Source organism: Diadema antillarum, unplaced genomic scaffold (assembly GCF_040938485.1).
Source record: "Diadema antillarum isolate AM-2024a unplaced genomic scaffold, OU_Dant_1.0 seq00000079_RagTag, whole genome shotgun sequence".
Lineage (NCBI taxonomy): Eukaryota > Metazoa > Echinodermata > Echinoidea > Diadematoida > Diadematidae > Diadema > Diadema antillarum.
Window position 1 is genome coordinate 3774858 of NW_027271172.1, and position 22451 is coordinate 3797308.

Genomic DNA, 22451 nt, shown 5'->3' on the forward strand with positions numbered 1-22451 from the left:
AGGTTTTAAAAAAGCCAGAGTAGCATTTGGCTGGGTGGGTAGACTGTCTTTTGAGAAAGAAATTTTTCACTATCCCTGCCAACAAGGGCATATTATTGTGCCCAAGCCATTGGATAGTAGGCTCTTCAAGACACGTTTGTTCTGTCTCTGCTGTTTTCTTTTAAGATTAATAGTTGCTCTGTGCGTGTTGGCCAGTAGAATCAAGAGGGACATTTACGAAATATCCAGACTCACGATGATAATGAATTGTCATGCCTGCCATAAGTTTTGACGGGCACGACAACAACCAAACGAGGAGTCTTGGATAGACTAGATGACCGTTCAATGTCTAACAGAAACATCATGATTAATGTGTGTGCAGATCTGTCCATCTTTTGCCCTATTTGTAAAGTCACATCAGAGCTAACTTTCCTCACTTGTTTAAACTGTTGCAGTGATGCTGTTATATTCATATCTTCAGACAGTATTTTTTGCTTCCAGTGTTTGTGTCAGCGCTGATATGTGTAATACAATATCATACATTTTAGCCTCTGCACAGTCCTGCCTAGGTGCTTATTCAGTGCATTTACTCCCATCCTAATGAATTACTGGATTTAAAAGAAACATTATTCTATGATTTAGCATAAATATCTGTTGTTGAAATTTGACTGTGTTCCCTTTTAAAGTGCAGAGTCTTATATTACAAAGTGCCCATCTTTAAAGGAAGGTACCCAAGTAAAGCAGATTACTCGAGTAGTCATATACTTACATGGCTTTTTGATTCAGCATCACAAGAAAGCACAATGCTAAAATGATTATCATATGATCTGGTAAAGACATTTGCAATCTGTGATTACTGGGTCTACAGTTACATGGGTAGAATCTCTCCTGTCCATTCGTATTGACCCAAGATTCAGTGTAGATTTGGAAGCAATGTGTTTATCGTTGTGCGGTCCCTGCCTGCGAAATTCAAAATTGCCTTCAACATATCTCGCATCTTATTTTTCTGTGTCTGTATACCGTTGACTGAAGAATCGATAGGGTGAGCCGAGACATTCGCTCGCACGAGGACAGTATTGCATTGCATCAATGAACAATATTTTCATTCAGATATAAAATGAGTCGGTAATGTCTGTAGCTATAGAATATGACTATGAGAATGTACAATAAACAAGTGTGTGAAATTTCTACCCATACTTAATCATGCAAGTGAACTTCAACACACATGCACTATCCAGACCCGGAAACGATCGGACTTGGAAGTGCACTCTTGCTGTGACTTGGGTGGGAGCACTTTTGTGTTACCATCAACACAGGACATGATTGTATAGGATATAGTCGATTGTTGCACCATACGAAGTGACACTGTAGATAGGTAATGGATATGAATGGCAAGCCGGTGTTGATGTTTTGATATATCAAGAAGGCAGAGTTTGGCAGTTGATGAGTTATTCCTGACCATCGATGGAATCTATATTGGGCATATCGAGTGGTTTTACTGTTACATGTATTTGCTATTACCATCAAGTGATGTTATGTAGTAAGGGACGCAGCAGGCAATTAATTGAAGAAGGACTCGAGATTAAGAAACTATTCTTACACATGTACAAGTTGAATGTGTCAATAATATAAATAAAACAAAAAAAGTACATCAGTAAAACCCGGAGTGCTGTTTGTGTATCATTCGTTTATGATCTGTCAGTTCTACTGACAATGACGTGTGCGCTTGAAAGAAGACTAGACTGGCCAAGACTGACTTTGTTGAAATGTTATATGCAGGTAAACCCTGTTAAAACGAGCTAGCTGACAATGAGATACCACTTTTAACGAGGTGAATTCGGAGGTCTTGATTTTCTATTACTGCATTTACATGTACATGTAGCTAGCCTCTCTCAGTGTGTTTAAGAGGAGGTACTGCTTATAACGAGGTAAAACTGGTGGTCCCAGCGACCTCATTATAACAGGGTTTTCCTGTATCATGCATTAAGCACTAAATCTCCCCATTTTAAATAATTGATATACGATGTGATGACTATCACACACCATCCTCTTTTCTTCATCATATTAGTATTGATACAAAAAATATTGTTCCAATGTCCATTTGAAATGTAGTCGTCTCCCCCCCCCCCCCCCCCCCTCACAACTCCTTGATCAGAGAGGTTAAATAGATGTTTTTAAGAAAAAAGGCTAGCTTTTGCTAATCTGTTCTGATTTGAGTGGATAATCTTATCCCCTTACATGTTGTGTAGCATTATGGCCGCAAATTTCTTTTGACCATTATTGCTTATTCTTAAAGGAGTCATCATATATGCAGGGATGCTGAAAATGCAGATTTTTTTTTTTTTTTTTTTTTTTAAACAGTATTTCCACCTTTCTGGTAATAAACATGATTGTGTAGTAATACAATCTGGGAAAACAGTATTTTCCGTATAAACAGTACAAAATATGTCTACAAAGTGCCAGTTGGCATCTCTGTATATGACAAAGAATCAAAATCTTTTTGTTTTTTTAAAAGCTCTTCACTGTTTACCAATTAACCAGCTTTTAGAAGAAAGAATATATCCTTAAAGACAAAGGAAGTACAATGTATATGTCTTAGAGATACTTCCTGTGAAAGCATGAGAAGTATTTATACAAAATTTTACAAAGAAAACATCAAGGGACTTTAGATGTTTGTCATATAATTATACTAGTTAGGATTTATTAGATCATGATTTTATTTTTTTTTTAATTACAAGAATACATATAAGATTTGCAAACATCATTCCAATTGAATACCATTTTAAAAATAGGCAGCCTCTCCAACACAAATACACATAATATACAGAGGGCTACACCATATGTTATCATTGCAGTCTATACTCTAATGAAACAAAATAGACAAATGACATATGACATACAGGTCAATACATGTATTCAGCATAAACTTATTTAAAAAAAAACAAGGGGAAAATTAAAGATAACACATAGAAAGTATTTGTAATGAATAGTTAAATACACATGTACAAAGAAACATAAATTAGATGCAAGATACACTTGTACAGCTGCCTCTCTCTGTAAAATGTGAAAATCTGAGCTTCAAATCATTGCACAGTAATACTGAGCAAAGCATGTGAATTCCTTAATACCTGAGACACGTAGGCCAGAATTCACAAAGGCAGTTCATATCGAATCAGTCATATGGCTTAAATTCCAGTCCATGAACTAAAAGTAAGCACCAAATAGGCATAACCTTGCACATATACGTAAAGGCATAGGTTCATTAGGGTACAGTGTATGTCTTTTGTGTGTGTGATGCATTAATGTAGATTCCCCTTGGTGAGTTCTGGTCATAATTATTAGTACGACATAATGATGTATTTGAACTGATTCATGAAAGATTCTGTGCCATGATTAATCATTAGGCAGGTCAAGGCAGGAAAGAATAATAGCATTCCACAATTTTTTTTTTAATGGTGATCCAGGCTTAGTGTATTATAATAATCAGAATTAAGAGTTAAGATAGACAGATAAACAAACAGACAGACAGACAGACATACACACACACATCCAAATGCTCAAACCTGCAGCAAGAGGGCCTGCCCTTATTCACAGAGTTTGACCATCGCCTGTGATGAAAATCTCATCACAATTCTCAAAATTCATCACACTTCCATAGTTTGGGCTCAAAACTGAGGCAACCTTCCAAAAACAATGTCACAAAAATGAAATTAGTAAAGATGAAATCGTTCAACTCGCTGCTCTGTACATCATCGCCACTTTTTTCAAAAGTAATACAGACTCGTGTGCAACCATGAAGCCACATCCAACAGGAAATCAGTTATCTCCTTTGCAGCAATGCAAACTGCGTGTGAGATTCCCAAAGATTTTCGCACAGATTATTTAAATCATTAAGCATCGACATACTTCTCAAATTGACTACAGAGTGAAACTCAATTTCTATTAATGCCCAGTTTCTTTCCAAACAATGAATACATAAAGACCAACACATAAAAGTTGCACAATTTCCATGTTACATACATGAATGACTGGAAGCCAAAATGCCACTGTATCTTAAATTTCAGGCACACGATTTGGATGGAATCTGCATTGATATACAAAACTTTGAAAGTGCTGAGTTGCTACAATGTAATACACCTGCAGGAGCTGTATACATACCCATGACACGTTCATGTACATGTATGCACTGCCCAAGAGAAGAAACTGCAGAAACGTTCTAGGCAACGTGAATAACATTTTCATTTATTCCTTCGTGTAGCAATGCAATGACCGAAAAAGAAAAGAAAAAAAGAACTATGCTGCAGTGCATGAATGAATGACATCAATTTCATAATTATGTAAAGAGACATCTTTAACTGAATGAAATATCACAATTTTGTGTTTCCTCAAGTAGTTGTAAAACTGCTAAAATAGCGTTTCATTTCTGCTGAGGCTTATCTTTGATTCAGAGCTTCACATGGCAGTTACGCTCCCTTCTTGGGATCTCAAGTGGGTAAACGTTGCGATCTCTGTATTCCAGACAGATATGAATGAATGTGCTACCATCACCCAGTGCTTTTATTTGAGTGAGTGGAAGAAGGTTGCTAGTGCTGTGTGAAGTCGGCGGTTTACATACAGTTCTCTTTTGCAGCTGACAACAGCATCATGCAGCCCATGTGTAGCGTCAGAAGGCAGTAAGGACGGTGTGTATTAAACTTTCAGTAACACCACGGGTGTGTGAGAACTCTGTGGTTATGAAAACACACAGAAATACATCTGTCCTTAATCATAAGTGCTATTACATAAAATCAAACACAGTGAGCATATGTACACGTAAATATGTGCTGGTGCAGCTACTGGCAATGTCGGCAATTGCATAGCGCACCAATTAATACTGATGTTAAGCGGTGATTGATGTTGTTTTATGCCATAATTCATAAACTCATATCATAATGCATATTGTCCAACATAAATATTTCTGATTGGTTCTACAGTTACACACATATACATAAAATATGTTCAAGAGATATCTTTTAAAGATATGTACATAAGTGAATATCTGGATTTTTTACTGTTAGTGATCCGTGTAGGGGTAGGAACTACACAAAGTATGTTGTGTTAAAGGATGTATGGATTTCGTTTGTAGTTTTGTGAACTAAACCAGCTACACCCAACTCTCAGAAATTGAAAAAAAAAAATAGAATAATAATAACAATAATGATAATGATAAAACATTCCTGTTGCCAAATGGGTAATAAATATAACCTGGGATTTACTTCCCAATAAAAGCATTCATCACACACCAGCCATGAATTGGGAAAACCATTCCAATACATAATGGAAGCCGCAACACTGTCGTACAAAAAGTATTTAAGAGTGTCGTCATAAATACTATAAAGGATATCATTCTACAATAACTCTAAGAGTAGGGGCCGATCAGCTTCCATGATTTGTCAAACCCAACTTTACCAGGTAATGCCATTGGCTGCATTCACTGTTAGTTCATATCTCAGCGTCTGATGCAGTCAGCTTTTATGCGTTTCAAGCTTGATGTCTTTCCACACAATTCTTATTCTTTTGTTAATTCAAAGGCACATTGTTGTAGTATAAAATACAGTTCCTTAAAGGCCACTTTCAGTTCAGTCATCACTTCAGATAGAAAGTTCCAGAAATTTCGCTGAAATGTCAGCGAACATAGCACTACGTTAACATAAATATTGAATACAGCAGTTGGCAGTGTAAAGAAGGTACAGTATCTACCTTGTCTGTGTTTTAGTACTCTAATGGTGACATGATATTATTCTCATGCATATCATACTTTCTGTTCACTCAGCAGTCAAGCAAAATAAAGTGGAAACCCCTGAAAATCTCCTCTTTTTCTCCACTTCTAGGCAATGCATTTCCTACACCAGGAACACATGGATATATCAACCACTACACTGCTGTAACTTGCAATGCCTAATGGGAAACAAGAAATCAAGCTTTGGTACAATGTATGTTTGCCAGTCATGAATGTTGCATGATATCTGACATTTTCAAAGCAGCTGCAATAATTTCAAAATCTATGTACACAATAGTAGCTGGTACTTTTGGGAATGTGGTCTCATGATCATCTACTGTAAATCACTGCCCTGATTGATAGTGCAGTTGATCATTATTAAACATTAAGTATACTTGTGAATCTGACAGTTTCTGATTTTGCTTTTGTTTTTGAATTTCATTCTATGCACATAAAAGTTCTGGCATGACCTTTTCGAAAAAACCATGCATGACAGAATGCTATAAAGTCGGCATTTACTTTCACATGGTTTGATTTCAAGTACAAAACACTTCACCCTGAATGTGCCAAATGCAACATTCATGTTTTGCTCAATTTCAATGTAGCAAGATGAGCTTACATTACCTGTAATTATTGGAAAAGAAAAACTTGTGATAGTGCCAAAACTATTTGTTTTTTTGAATTTCTTGTTCCTTATTCATAGTCCTACATGTAGCTCCTTTTAGCGATGAATGACATTAAGAAAAGAGTGAAATAATCTCTTTATCAATGCCAATCCAAATTTACTCAAGGAACATCAATGCAGGCCAGTAGGTAACTGGTGATAATACCCTTTTTTTTTTATCCGGGAAGTAAACAGATCTACCACAGATCTACCACACTGCATTTCTGAAGAATGGAGTTTGTTTGGTTACGGTCTATCTGTCCATCTATTACGGAAATTACAAAGTCATAAGACAACAATGCTGCCATAAGAATCATTGGCTTGTAACCTTGATATCATTAACATCTCTTCACAATCAAGAAGTTTTTCTCCCTCTGAAATATAAAAAGCCATCACTCCATGTAAAAATTAGTGATAAAATCCTGCCAAATGTTACAGGTTATGATCTTCCTATATTCAGTTTTTCAAATATTTCGCCTACATATGGCAGTCTGGTATGAATTCTATGACTGAATTCAGTCTTCGCTTTCTTGTAATCATTAACAAAGCACAAGGATTACATACAACAGAACAATATCAGAAAAACAAGGTGGGATGCCTGGGAGACCATATCACTATGGATGTCTTTTTTGCCACTAAATGCATGAAGTACCCATTCTTTGATATACAAAAAAAAAAAAACCTAAATACAACATAAGATGGTAAGAGAATAGGCCCCGAAGATTGCTCAAGGTTATATCGGCTTCGGCACATGCACAAAGGAAGACTGGAAAACCTCAGAGTACTATTCTGACAGAAAGAAGTGGACTCCTTGAAGCTATCTAACATTGTGCGCCCTCACAAACAGTTTAAAAAATTGTCAGAGATCCAGTCTGGACTGTTCAAGCACTCAACTCTAACTTTGACAGAAGGTGTTTAAGTTGATTTGTCAAAATCAAAGCACAACTTCAAAATATCAGTTAATGCCCTTGAAGACATACTTGTACACTGTACTTGAAAGAGTAAAAAGCTGTAAGGTTATATAGAAATCACCCTGACTCATATCACATGAACTTGCTCTCATATATTCAGCTCACTATCAAAAGCTTACAGCAATTTCTGAATGCATTGCACAGTCTTCGGCATGCCAGTGGTTCCAACAATGAGTTTTGTTTGAGTTTAAGGTGACGATTGGCATGCCATCCTAATGCACTTACATACATAAATTCCATTCTCAATCAATGAAAGACATCTTTCATAGCTTTCTACCCACACAAAAGCCTCCAATGCTCAGAGAAACCCTGCTGAGATACAATGTTTTCATTTCTGGCAGGGCTAACGCCCTATACTGCAGGCATTTTTATGTGTGTGCCTTGATGATACATACACCTTAAAAACAAATACAGCCCTGGGTCTGCATTCAGGTAAAGGCATGAAATATACAATCAAATCAAAATACTCTTTCTCTAATTGTCGTCTCGCATCACAAGCGTATTCCTGTCTCCCTCCGCCTCTGTTGGACTGTAGGTGGGGGACTGGGGTGGGGTATGTAAGTCCATTTCGGGGAGGGGCACCATGACCCTCCCATTGGCATTTGCATTTATGTTCGCGTTTGCGTCGCCCCCAGCAATCAGCTCAGGAGGGGGAGGGGGAAGCTCATCGGGGGGCGGGGGGATTTGGGAGGCGTCGATCCCGCCCTCCGGGGGACCGGTCTTCTCTGGTAGCCTGATGGCGTCATCGTTACCGGGCAGGGCAGTCTTGTAGATCCCGTCGGGGTCGGGGTGAAAGGTCCCCGTCGCTGCCATCTCGTCTTCGTTCATATAGAGGGCCTCCTCGTCGTGCGGGGTGGCGTAGATCGGGTTCTCGAATGCGCCCGGATCATTTCCATCCTACGTAAAACAACACAACGGAATATTGGACGGTCACTAATAAGTTCAGTTGTCTATTAAAATCTTCTCTCTGTAGAAAGCAACTCCAATTAAAAATAGGAAAACTCATCAGCTCATCTGAACTGGGCAGGCTGTCACAGATGTAGCATTCCAGAACTGTCTGTTTAAAACTGTCTATCTTACAATCTAAGAATGATAACAATAAATCATCTGTTTCGTCTCATTTGTAATGACAGTCAATCCCCACGTGACCTCTTGCGAATTGAGAAGGAATCTGTTACAGACACCGTTAAGCTTTGTGACACTTGGAAAGTTGCATGGAAGACAAATTTTGGACTGGTGTGAAAGTGTCAGAGTGGGACAACAATATGAAGAAAAAATAATATAAAGAAAATTCACTGTATTTTATTTTGACAGCTTAATGAAAGAGTACTTGGCTTACCTCTTTCAGAAGGCATGGGGAATGATATAAACTTCTACATCTGTGCATAGATCCATACTTTTCATTAAAAAATGAAGTTTTGTATAAATCTCTCTCCATATTTTCTGAATATCTTCATCAATTTCATGAAAACTATGCATACAACATGGAGAGAGAGTGAAATTAACTATTCAAAATTAAGATTTCTGCTGTCTGTGAGTTCATTTCTGTTTCTAATTCAGATGTTAATGCAAATGACAGAGACAAAGAAATTCAATAGCACTGATCAAAAGTTCACTTGAGAATTTGTTGTTTGCTGAAAAAACGTGGAAAAAGGATGGGATAGCACACTGTAACATGAATGACAAATGTTGCTCAAAACTCAAAATACTCTCTTGTTTAACATCCCAGGGCATTGGCGAGAATGACTCTATTGAAAAAGTTTTTTTTTTTTTTTTTTTTTGGGGGGGGGGGTGGGGTTTAAAGGTATTTAAAGGACTGAGAATCACTGCAATTTGTTTCATATCTACATAAATGGATGCTGAAATAATGGAAGGTGTTTGAAGGTGGCTTACATGGACATGGAAGGGGAGTTCAACGTTGGTCCCTGTCCGGTAGGCAACATGACCCTCTGGAGCAGGGGGCTTGATGATCCTGTGTGGGGTGAGAAAAAGAAGAGGAGGGAAACAGAATGGATGTAAGGAGACAGTTTCAGACATTGGAGAGATGTTCTTTCTGTTGTTGGTAAATATACATCAATATCATAAGAGGCCAATGATATCATTATAAATATCCTAGCTTTATTAAAACAATGTGCACCTTTGGTTGAGCCACAATTTCTTGTTCAAACTTACATCATAATTATAATTAGAAAAGTAAACTTATATGTGACTTTTTTTGGTGGTGGTGGTGTCAGAGCACTATGCTCACACCAAGCACTTTCCACAAATTCATTAAGCACTTTCTTTAATAAAAAGAAGGACTCTCACCAATGCCAAAACAGAAGCAATGATTGTCAAAGTGTCTTAGCACAATGCTAGTGCACTCATGAACAATTTAAATTCCCAGATTTAAAGGGATGGTATAGCTTTAGTTGAGATGGGGATTCAGGTTTTAATTTTTTGTGAGATAATTAGAAACCACTGATATGAAATATTACAGAGGAAACAATTCTTCAAGGAATTAAAAGTTTATTTGATGAAAAATCACTTTTGAATTGGCTGATAAAACCAAAAACAAAGAGGTCCTAACAATAGATGGGACTCACCTTTTATCAGGACCACATTGTTTTGCTTTGCTCTTAGATATCTCATAAATTTCAAGACTGATTTTCATCAAATAAACTTTGAACACATCTTCGAATTGATTGCCCTTTGATATTTCACAAGTGTTTTCTAATCATTTCACAAAAAGTTAAAACCTGAATCCCCATCTCAACTAAAACTACATGTATACCATTCCTCTAACACAGGAACGTTTTTGGAACTTTAGATTAAAAACTCACCCGGTTCTTCTCCTGACAATGACAAAGATGATGACTGCGATGACCGTCACAAGAACGGCAGCTCCAACAGCAATGCCAGCCACAACACCGGTGCCTGATACACAACAAGAAAAAGAGTGTGAGTGTATGTGTATGTGTGTGTGTGTGTGTGTGTGTGTGTGCATACCACAGAGATACAAAACTTTAAAGGGATCTTATAGTTTTGGTTGAGGCTGAACTTCAGGTTTCTAACGTTTTTTTTCTTGTTTTTTGTGAGATAATGGAAACCTTGTATGAACTATGTGGGACTCAAACCCACTGGTTCCTTTTTTCCCCAACATGTTTGTTAATTTACAGATCAGCAGTTGCAATCTTAACAGATTTCACTTGTAGAGGGAGACAAATTGAAGAAACTCACACCTGAACCTTCACCCCTCTGAATAGTATTTTGTTTTCATGCTCTGCATTATTTCATAAGTGGTTTCTTGGTATCTCGCAAAAACTTAAAAGCCCAATCCTCATCTCCACCAATACTATAACATCCCTTCAATTACGCAAAAAGATGAGATTAATCCAATGCTTTTTTGCTAAATTTTCTGCCACAGGCCGCAGTGATATGGAAGGAATTCATAAACTGATACTACAATAATGCACCACAGCACCTCACAGTGCATGCCGACCTTGGTTGAATCAGAACATTAAAAAAAGCATAACGGAGAATAGGAGAATGTGAAATGAAGAAAGGGTTTGAGAGAAGAGAAAATGAGAAAGGAGACGATGATGAAGTCACAGAAGAACGGACAAAATATGAATTTAAAAAAAAAAGGGGGGGGGGGAGGAAGAGCTTAAGTAGGACAAAAAGAAAGAAAGAACCCCTCAACCCCTGGGGTTGGAGATGCAACACTGAGGCAATGTATTTGTTTTTTTCCTTTTTCTCCATAAATCTGTCTCAATTGGATAATCTGCAATCAATCTCGTCTACAATATGTTACATGACACCTCTCTCACCATAAGGCATCATCACATGACTTAAAGTCTACAAATTTAGTTTGTGACTGATGTTCCAGTCCTTTTCTTCTTCAGCTCTGATTTTCCAACAAGATGTAAATTTCCTTTGGAACAACAAGGAAATTGATATGAAACATTGTATCTGACAATGATAGCCAAAAAAAAGAAAAAGAAAAAAAAAAAGAAAAAAACTGTCAAAACTTTTCTCATCATAAAAGCTGCCATACAAATTTGTAATACTCACTGAGTCCAACTTTAGTGCTTGGCTGGGCACCACAGTTTTCTCCTGTCCAGTCTCCAACACAACTAGGGAATCAAGAACGAACAAATTCAAAGTTAGCGAGCAAAATGACGACCATATTTCCATTGTTCATCTTAATTTTTGTTAGGATTCCCACTGTAGTCTAATAAGCATCAAGGAGGACTACATGTACTCTGTAGGCATTAACACTGAACCATCTTATTCATTTTCCCCTTCATATACTGCTCCTACTAATTGTACATTTTCTACTAGATCTACTACCACTACCACTACTACACTACTACTACTACTACTATTACTACTACCACTACTACTACTACTACTACCACTACTACTACTACTAACTACTACTACTACTACTACTACTACTACGTATTATAATTAGAATGCCTCTTGGCTTGTGTTTATCAAGGTGCATAGCATCTCTGCTATCTGACAGACAAATATCAATGACAAAGTGACAATTGAATGCAAATACACAAAAAAGCACTACGGACAGTTATTCAACCAGATAACTGAAACAGGAATGACTGTAATACCTGCAAGATCCATCTGGCAGACAGAAACCCCCATTGAGGCAAGGACAGTTTGGAACCGGTGCTGGGAGGTTGCGGACGGGTATCACCGCTGAGGATTTAGGAAAGAAACAAATAGATATTTTGAGAATGTGGTATGTAGACAGACTTGTCAAAAATATCCTGCGGCACTCAATTTATCCTTTGTTTGACAAACGTGCACAGTGTCAATCAAGTTGTCACAATTATATTGTAAAAAAACAGAAATTTCATGTGCATGAAACTTTTGCAAATTTCAAAAGTCAGAATTCGCAAAAGGAAAAATGTGCATACAAGGTTTTGCTTACAGAATCAGCACTGAATGCCAGTGGCAAGTTGCGATAGTTTCACGCCACGAAAAAGGCTGTCGGCTCCAATTTGCCAAAGTTTCATGCTGCAAATATTTCTGCTTTTACACTAATAACTATTACTCCAATTTGAGGCATGCAGATATATATGAAGATCACAAACCACAAATATCTCAGAAACAGACAAACATCTCTTAAAACTTTGAAGACTCATTCAATTTCTTATATCACATGCTGACATTCATACAATTTAGAATTTTTACATCTGTAGCTGATTAAACCGTGAGGATGAGTCCCAAGTATACTCAGGCAAGTGTCTATTGGAAATGTGTGTTGTAGCAAAATTAGCCTGTCCTCAACGGGTTAAAAAGGTATCAATGAATGAGTTGATATGGCTCATCTTTTGTTATATAGTTATGACAAAAGCTACCAAGTGAAAATTGATTCTGAGCTAGTTATACTTGATCATCTCAATTGCTGGAGAAAAACATGCATGCTTGCACAGCAAAGCACAACACACCCACAAAAAATATCACCCCCACCCCATGAAAAAAAAAAACTCACCGCTCTGACACTCCGTCCTGCTCCCCTGCCTGAAGTCATCCCCTTCAGGGCAGCCGCACCTGTAGCCGCGGGTGGGTGTGTCTCCAATCATCGTGGGGATCAGGAAACACAGGTGGCTGCAGGGACTGTTGTCACATCGGTTCGGAACTGACCAAGACAGAATGGTACGTCCAGAAAAAAAAATTTTCAAATGCAAATCATACTTACACAAATACACATATGCATACATACAAGTGTACATACATAAAGACAGATAGACTGACCTACATTGTACAAACATGTACATCCATCCATTCATACGTACACTTGTATATACATACATACAATGTACATTCATACATACATATATACATACATAAATCGATCTGCAAGGTGCTGCAAAAGCAGCAGTGAGATTCACAGCATGTTCTACATCTTGATGAGTGGGAACACATGGGGCAGAATGGACAAAGCCTTGGGCTCTTAAAGCAGAAGATCCTCAAGTTTAAATCCTGCCCTTTTTTTGCATTTGCTTGTTTGTTTCTAGTAGACAAATACACAAGATGTTGTGACTGATACTAATAATAATCATAACAGAACACTTTGAGGTAGATAATTTAAAAACAGTATCTCTGACGTAGACAACATAATGACAACAAATTAATGATAACACAATACATTCTCCTTAATAGGATGGTAAGAACATGCTCATCGAAATGCTAAGGCTAAGTAGGTCTTTTCTAGGACCACACTCACATCCAAAACAGAATACATGGTGTACCGTGAAACTACACATCACTTATAATGTTCTACTACCTTGGAAACCTTCACAGAATCTGGTCAGTCATATCTAATCATTTTTGTTACGACAGATAATCACTTTGGTTGGGAACTAAACATTAAACACTGCCTACCATCCAGGCTGTATCGCTGTGCCTGGTACAGCCGGAGTCCCCTTGGTTGATTGACGTCCGGTATGACGGTGACCGACACGCCCCGTCCAAGCTTGTCCAGGCGGCGGATCTCCCCCACCCCCAGGGCCGAGGTGGTGAAGAAGATACTGTCTTCAAACACCTCTAGGGAGCGGGGCCGAAATAGAGCTGCAAAGAGATGGAAATCACACAGAAAATTATATGAGAAGAGCTGCAAGAGCACTTCTTTCATTTACTGTGCCTTTCACATACTGCTTTTTTTTTTTTTAATCATCCGATTTATCTGTAGAACCTGCAAAACTACAGACTAAAACAGAAATTTGGGTGTAGACTGATGTAAACACATACCATCTGTCAATAATAACAATAAATTACATATACTGTGAATGCTACATATTTTGCAGGGTTTTTACTTTGGCAAACTTTGCGGGACATTTTGCAGGGTTTTTAGGCGTGCAAACTTTACCAGTCAGGCACTAATCACAACAAGCTACTGTGATTGAATCCTCAACCTAATATATCCCAAGCAAAGATACTCTTGGAAGGGAACTAAATTCTAAATCTTTCTTCATGAATGTCAATGGCAATTTTTATTACTAGTGTTACTGATATCATTATAATCATTACCATTATCCTAACCTTAATAATAATGATCATCATCATCACTATCATATTCCTAATTACACATTGTACCACCATTATAATAATAATAATTATTATTATTATTATTATTATCATTATTATTATTATTACTATCATTATCATTACTATTATCATTATTATTATTATTACTATTATTATCATTATTATTATTATCATTATCATTATAATTATAATTATAATTATTATCATTATTATTATTATTATTATTATTATTATTATTATTATCATCATTATTATTATCATTATTATTATTATTGTTATTATTATCATTATTTTTATTATCATCATTATCATCATCATCATTATAATTATCATCATCATCATCATCACTATTTTCATAACTACTTCTTCTTATGCTACCACTATTGTCATTGTCACTACAATCAAGTTACATATGTTTGCTTCGCACACGACATGCTTCAATAATGACATTTTGCACTAGTTGCGGACTTCATCTGCCTGTTCTTTCTTTCACCACAAGAAAAACCAGCCTGGTATAAAATGTGCATATTACTAAAACTGTTCTAGATCTTCATTCAACTTCAGGAGTGGGACACTTTGTGACTTACTGGTCGCGGCTCGCAGGAGCTGCCGGTTGGATCCGTCCCACCTCATGGTCTGGATCATGTTCAGGCCCTGGTCGCACCAGTACACCTGGCCGTCGTTGGCGAAGTCGATGGCCAGGCCCGTGGGCTGCTCGGCGGTGGTGTTGACAAGGACCTCGCGCCCCTCTCCGTTCATCCACACCATCTCGATCTTGGGGCTGGCCCCAATGTCTGACCAGTAGAGGACGCTGATGGCAGAGAGGAGGGAACACAAGACGTCTGACCATTTGGGATAATTTGGTTTTCACCATAGGCACTGAATTGACTCTATACTGCTGAGTTTTATGACAAAGTCATTTGATTATGGCAAACATGGATCACAAAAGGAAAGAAATGTGTGAATAGTTCCCTAGGGGGAACTCATCAAATTTTGAGATCATTGCAAATTTCAAGCTTGTTGCTAACAAATTTCAGCCAAATCGCATGCAACATTTGAATAATATGTATATAACCTAACGAAACATCACATTTCCATATACAAAATGCCTACAGATGTATTAAATTGCAGCTGCAGGTCCCAATTATTTACTTCCATTGTGAACAAACTACAATTGATATCATCCACTACATATATCACTGCAATATGACATGTTATATTACAACATAATGGTATAGATCAAGTTATTGGATTATGTATCAAATGATAAACAGGGTCATGGCAAATTAATGATGCTATCATGTTCAAAGTAAAACCAAATCACAGAACAATCTTCCCCTGTGCAACTCAAGTCCGAGATCGCTACAAACATGGGAGGCAAATCACTGTAGTTACCCTCTGCTTGGATTCACAACAAGTGCTGCCGGAGAGTCAATGTCGCCCTCTACGACGACGCGGTAGTAACGTCCGTCCAGCGTTGCTGTGTTGATGGTGGCCGGGCTCAAATGTCCGTCCCTTTTCTTCCTCTGGGAGTTGTTGTCCTCCTCTGCCTGTCCCAGGTCGGTCCAGTACAGGTTTCTGTCATCACACAGAGAGGAAACATTGACCAAAATGTCTTTAACAACCTTGACCTTATATGTCAAAAGATGAAAAATTCTTCAAAAATCCATAAAATTCCCAAATCACTACCAAAATTGAATGAGGTGTTCCTTGTGTCAATATCGACTTTTTTTACGCAAATTTCATTTTAATCCGTACACAACTTTTTGAGTTATTTTGCAAACAGACAAACGTACGCCGATGATCACTTAACCTCCTCCTTCCTTGGCGGAGGTAAAAATTGAAATATTCTCTTAAAGGAGAAGTTTCATAAAATAAATATACAATTTCACCAAATGGTGAAAGATCAGTGACATGCTGCAGCAGGTGAAAGTTTGGGGAAAATTGAGTGAACCATTAAAATGTTATGAATTCCAGAGAGGCAGCATCACAAACAATGCAATATGTGGTGCCACAGAAGTAAAATGTCACAAATAAAATACAACATGACACTAACAAATCATTTTCATTCTTTTTATCAAGAGATACACATTCCCTTGAATGATTCCTGAAATAAGCTTCAACATTTTTGTGAAATCCCTAACCTTTGGACACACGGCCTGATTTTCCCCAAACTTCAATTTTCATGGAGTATCTCACTGCTCTTTCTAAACTTGCTATATCCCAAAAATACATTTGGGGTATCCCCACTCCCTTTTAACCCTTTCTGTGCCGGGGACTTTGGACTATGTGTACAATGCTATGGTGTTTTCTGTGCAAATCGGCACACTTAGGCCCGTATTCTACTGTAGACCAAGGTTTAAACCAATTTTAGACTCACCTATGGTTTAGCTAGACCCGAGGTTTAATTTTGTATTCTGCTAGCTAGGTTTAGTTAAACCCAAGTCTATTTCGGGTTTAAATTAAACCCGAAATAGTCTTGGGTCAAGCCACCATGGTGCCCTCTATGGAAGAAGAAATTCTCCATCTCTGAGTACTTTTCTCTCCACAAATCCACTTAAATTTATTATTGGCAGTGTATCAGTCACATGAACATGACTTTCTTGGATTTTGAATAGTTTTTACGGGTATTTATGTCGAATAAGGGCATGCTGTGTTTTTGCTTACGACGACTCGTGAAGCACTATACATTACTGTACAGTTTGTGTACGTGTGCGACGCACATCACAGGATACATGGTATTAAAGCGTAGCGCTGTTATATTCCTGGCTACTAGCTAGCTTTGAATGCTCAGTTACCAGCAGAGTCATCGCGCCGCACCGGCCGGCGGCACGGTTGCTGTGTGCGCTGGATGGGACATGGCTTTTTAGGTCGATTGAATCGTGCAATTGGCGATCGGATTGGCGATTGATCAAACCAGGACTTTGAGGTAGGAAATTGAATAAAAGTTTTTCTCTTAAGATTGTCAGTTAATAAAAATGGAAACCATTCTAAAATTTAGAAATAGATCTCGGCCAATCCATCAACCCTGTCTCGATATTGAAGTAGATTTTACCTACCGTACCACACTAACTTAACTTTTAATAGAGCTAACGTTAAGGCTAACGTTACAATAATGTACTCTAGCGTTTAATAGCTATTCGAATAGGTTCTAACGTTAGTAGGACCCTACTCCTAGTGCTAACGTTAGTCCTACGATCTATGGGTAGGTTCTCGATCTAACCGTTAGTCTATTACTAGTAGAACTCTATGCCAAATCGACCTCATCTGCAGGCTCTACCCTCTAGTCCTACGTTGAGTTCTTGGTCTAGTCTTCAGGTTATTTTCATCGTAAAGTTTAGACTAACGTATATGTAATACTAGGTAGTCGTATTTCTAACATTTAGATCTCGAGTCTCTTCTAAGTGTACAAGTACCGTGGATCTAGTACGTAGTAGGCGTATCTCGTGTGTACACGCGTGTGGCCGGCAAGCTAGCTGCTGTACGTATCCAGGCAGCCACTCGTTTTGTGCCATTGGCATTGATCTGTGTGCTGGTACCCTTACCAGTCATCGTTAGACTCGATTTAAACTCGAAATAAACCTCCTCCTGGGTAGGTTTAATTTAAACCCAATTTAGACCACAGCTGGACTTAGTAGAATACAAATTAAACCTGGGTTTAAACCTGGGTCTAAACTAGTGGTTTAAACCCACCCTTACAAAAAATAACCATGAAATTTACGGTATTACCATGGTAAAACCTCAATTGCCATAGTAAAACCATGGTATCGATGGTATTACTACGAGTACCACAGAAAAACCATGGTGATGCATGGTGATACCACAGAAAAACCATGGTAAAACCTCAATTGCCATAGTAAAACCATGGTATCAATGGTATTGCTACGAGTACCACAGAAAAACCATGGTGATGCACGGTGATACCACAGAAAAACCATGGTAAACTATCAATACCATGACACGACCATGGTACTGATACGTATACTATAGAATAACTGTGAAGTCTATGGTATTTCCATGGTTTTACCATAGGCGACACAAAATAACCATGGTAATAGTATGTTATAATTTTTATACCATAGCACTACCATGGTATTACTACCAGTACCATGGAAAAACCATGCCATCTACTGTATTTGCCTGGTATAACTATACAGGTACAATAAAATAACTATGGTGATGCCGGGTTATGGCCATCATACCATGGCATCACCACGGTATTACCACTTGTACCATAAAATAACCATGGTATATAAGGAATTTCCCCAGTATCGCTGCACTAATTAACCATGGATATACCATGTAATAACCATCATACCATGGCACGGTTCTGGCACTACTAGGCCTGCTTGTACCATAGAATAACCACGGAGATACCATATGATAACCATCATACCATGTACTACAACCACAGGGTCTTTAATCGTACCGCAGCATATATAACCATAGTCTTTTTGTCATCTTCTGTATTTCTAAGGGTACACAAAAATAGCCATGGTGATACCATGGTTCAACAACAACATATCAATTATGATATTCTTGTAGCTGAAAGGGACTGTACAGTAGGTACTGGTTGAGATGAGGATTCAGATTTACAACTTATTTTTTTCTGTTAGATGATAAACCTCTCATGAAATAAAGTGTATGAAAGAGCATATACAGCTGTAATTTCAAGAAGGATTCAACGTTTTGAAGAAAATTCGTCTTGAAATGGCTGAGATTACCAACCCCCCCCCCCCCCCCCCAAAAAAAAATGAAATTGACAGGCCCCATCTTTCATTAGGAGCTCTTTGTTTTAATTTGTTTTTAGATATCTCAGTCATTTCTCAGCCTGTTTTCATTAAATAAACGTTTGAGTCCTCTTCTGCTCTTTATCATTTCAAAGAGTGGTTTCTAAATATCTCGCAAAATGTTACAAGCTGAATCCTCATCTCATCCAGTACTGTATACTCCTTTTAAATGTCAAATAATGACGAAAAAAGGTACATTCTCTACTGGTATCACAAGGAAAAAATGGTCCCATTATAGCTATTCGTTTGACCCAACTTGTTCAAATAGTTGCAAACTGGAAGTAGGCCGATACTCGTTCACATTACCATGGTGTGAATTACCATACAATTAAAGATGAAAATTAATACCAACTCACGCCATTCCAGCTGACACTAAATTGAATGAGCTGGCACACTCTGAAAAAAAAACCCCAATCAATTCCAGCTGAATATTATGGCCTGGCTCTAAATCATTGATTATGAAGTTTTATTTGTACCAACTGGAAAACATGTCGTTCAACTGGCAGACTCACTAGTTGACTCCACTTAGACAAGTTGACTCCAAACTAACATTTCATTCCAACTGACAGACTGAAACAAATGAAATAAACTAGGCAATTGTCTACCAATTAGAATTCATTGACATAACCTACAGATTCACCACTGGATTCCAATTGCAAGAAACGGAATAAAGTGTCATACTGAAATATCAACTACCCGATTCCTGTATAGATACAATAATTGTATTGAACTTGACTAGACACAACTGGCAGATTTACCAGTTGATTCCACTTGAAAGCGATGGACTGGACTGGTACATTGAGAAAACATAGATGACTCCAGTTTGAACAAATGGATCAAACTGTGATGAGTGAGTTACATGTGTGTAATAACAACATACCTAATAGTAGTAGCATAGTGGTACTGGTGATAATAATGATGATGATAATAATAATAATAATAATAATAATAATAATAATAATAATAATAATAAGGTCTTATCCAGGAGAGCCTCTCCAGTGTTGTCGCTGCTCTATACCACAGGGCCCTGCCATACCACTAACAGTTGAACTGTTCTAATGAAAATGACAGATTAAAAAAAATTAGATCTATTGTGTAAACTGGAACATTAAAGCCTATTGGTTGATTCCAGTAGGAAGAAATAGACCAAAGTATGCCCTTAGACAAAGTGGGATCAACTGGACACAACAAGCAGATTTTTCAGTTGATGATCCACTTGAAAGAAATTGTGTGAAATGGCATACAACAACCAGTTGATTACAGTAGAAACAATGAGTGCACATTCGAGTTCGACACCCACAAATCATACAGCCAACAAATCAAACAACCCATGAATTTGACACCTAGCGAACAAGGCCCACATGACTGCGACACTAGGTAAATAAGGCCCACGACACTTTTACAATAAGCCCCATGATGCAATGTCGAGCTTGTGGGCTGTATGACTTGTGGGATGACCCCGAAAAAGTCGGACCAATTTGGTGCAGGTTGAATCGACTGGACACAACTGGCAGATTTACCAGTAAGAACTGGCATACTAAAACATCAACTCCATGATTCCAGCAGATTCAACTTTTTTGAACCAGGCTCTTGTATACCTGTTGCAAATGACTTGACACAACTGATAGATTTATTCAACTTCAAAGCAATGCAGATTTAACCTACATGCACTTTGATAAAGTTTAGGCTGTAACAGTTAGTAGAACCCAGCCGGGTAATGTATCAAACTGGCATGACTGGGGAAGTTCATACCAGTTCATCAAATCTGGCAGTTTTACCAATTGATTCCACTTTTTAAACGATTATAAACGTACCAATACATTACAGTCAAAACTATTGGACCATTATGAGTATACTTGCAACGAATGGGAAAAATCAAAATATATATCAACCGATTCTAAAGGTAAACCCCTTAAACTCTAAGGGACGTGGCAGGAGAGGGAAGGGCGGAATCCACCCTCGATGTTTCGAGTCTGCGATGGAAGAGACCCTGTCATGAGACATTTTCCTGACTTTTTTCAAGTTCAACTTCAAATTCATTGTTGCTTTTTCCACAGCAAAATAATCTATTTGGTGAACATAAATCTCGCTTTCTTCAATGAAAGTAGAATGCATGTAATTTGTACAGAGAAAGCAATAATTGAAAACCTAAAGTAGGGGTACAATGCAGTGGTTGCTGAGGTAACAAAAGTGAAATAAATGAAATATGCGTTGTGTGAAAAAAGCAGGGACCCACTAAAAAGACAAAGCTTGTGAAGTACGGTCCCTTCTCCGATTGAAAAAAAAAATCGACGCAAAGATTGATTGAAAACAGCAACAAAGAAACTCTTTAAAAATCTGACTATTCTTTATCGGAGCAGATCCAGGAATTCCGTAAATGGGGTGGGGGTGGGGATGGGGGAGGGATCTGTCATGGTGCCACTTCCGCAATTAAAGGGGAGAGACACGCCCATTTTCATTTTGTTTTCTTTTTATTTATCTATTTTTATCTTATCAAAAATTAAAGAAGGGGCCCCCTGGAGCTATCACTGCTGTAACATTAATCACTGCGATTGATTGATCTTATGCTAATTATGGTATAAAAGTGGTCAATGAGAATCTCATAAGAAAACAAAGGAAACAATAAAAAAACAAAGAAATACATTTGAAACTCAAAAAAAAATCATATACTAGTACATAATAAATTGGCTTTTGGAAGTCCTTTAATGTCTGATGCATGGTCTTTAAACATGTAAAAACAGACTTACAAATGATTAAGAAATAGACTCTTAATGCTTTTAATTAGGCTAAAATAAGATGATGGGCCTAATTTGCACAAATAATTAATTGATGAATTAAAATTAGAAATTGACAATAAAAAAAAATATTATAAGATATATAACACATAATTTTGTAGATTACAATGTGGTTGTAACTTGGGCCAAATTTCGCTACGATCGTAATACTAATGGTCGAGATCTTGTGGAGGGGGGGGGGAGGCGAAATTCCCTCCCAAATTGCAATTTTTAGCATTTATAGCCAAATAAGCCTGGCCCGTTAAAGATAAGCAAAGTTTTGGAACTAATTCACATTGTGCGTTATCTCATACAAATTCCAAGTACGACCCAAAATATTATACCGGTATGTTCATGTAATAAATGTACTACAGCCTGTATTTAGTATATGTGTGAATGTGTGTAGTGTGTGTATGTGTGTATGTATGTGCTTGTGTGTGTGTGTGGGGGGGGGGTGTGGGT

The 22451-nt window shown here is 37.7% G+C and overlaps 1 protein-coding gene across 1 annotated transcript in view; it reads right to left on the reverse strand.

Moving 5' to 3' along the window:
• Positions 1 to 7846: 7846 nt before the first annotated feature.
• LOC139726102 (low-density lipoprotein receptor-related protein 2-like) overlaps positions 7847 to 22451 on the reverse strand; it is a 64402-nt gene continuing 49797 nt past the window's right edge. Inside the window, exons 34-42 of the mRNA XM_071637182.1 lie at positions 15821 to 16003; positions 15013 to 15236; positions 13763 to 13948; positions 12870 to 13016; positions 11983 to 12070; positions 11426 to 11487; positions 10195 to 10288; positions 9266 to 9344; positions 7847 to 8269 (exon numbers count right to left, since the gene is read on the reverse strand). Of these exons, the coding sequence (XP_071493283.1) occupies positions 7847 to 8269; positions 9266 to 9344; positions 10195 to 10288; positions 11426 to 11487; positions 11983 to 12070; positions 12870 to 13016; positions 13763 to 13948; positions 15013 to 15236; positions 15821 to 16003 (1486 nt within the window). The remainder of the gene's footprint in view (positions 8270 to 9265; positions 9345 to 10194; positions 10289 to 11425; positions 11488 to 11982; positions 12071 to 12869; positions 13017 to 13762; positions 13949 to 15012; positions 15237 to 15820; positions 16004 to 22451) is intronic.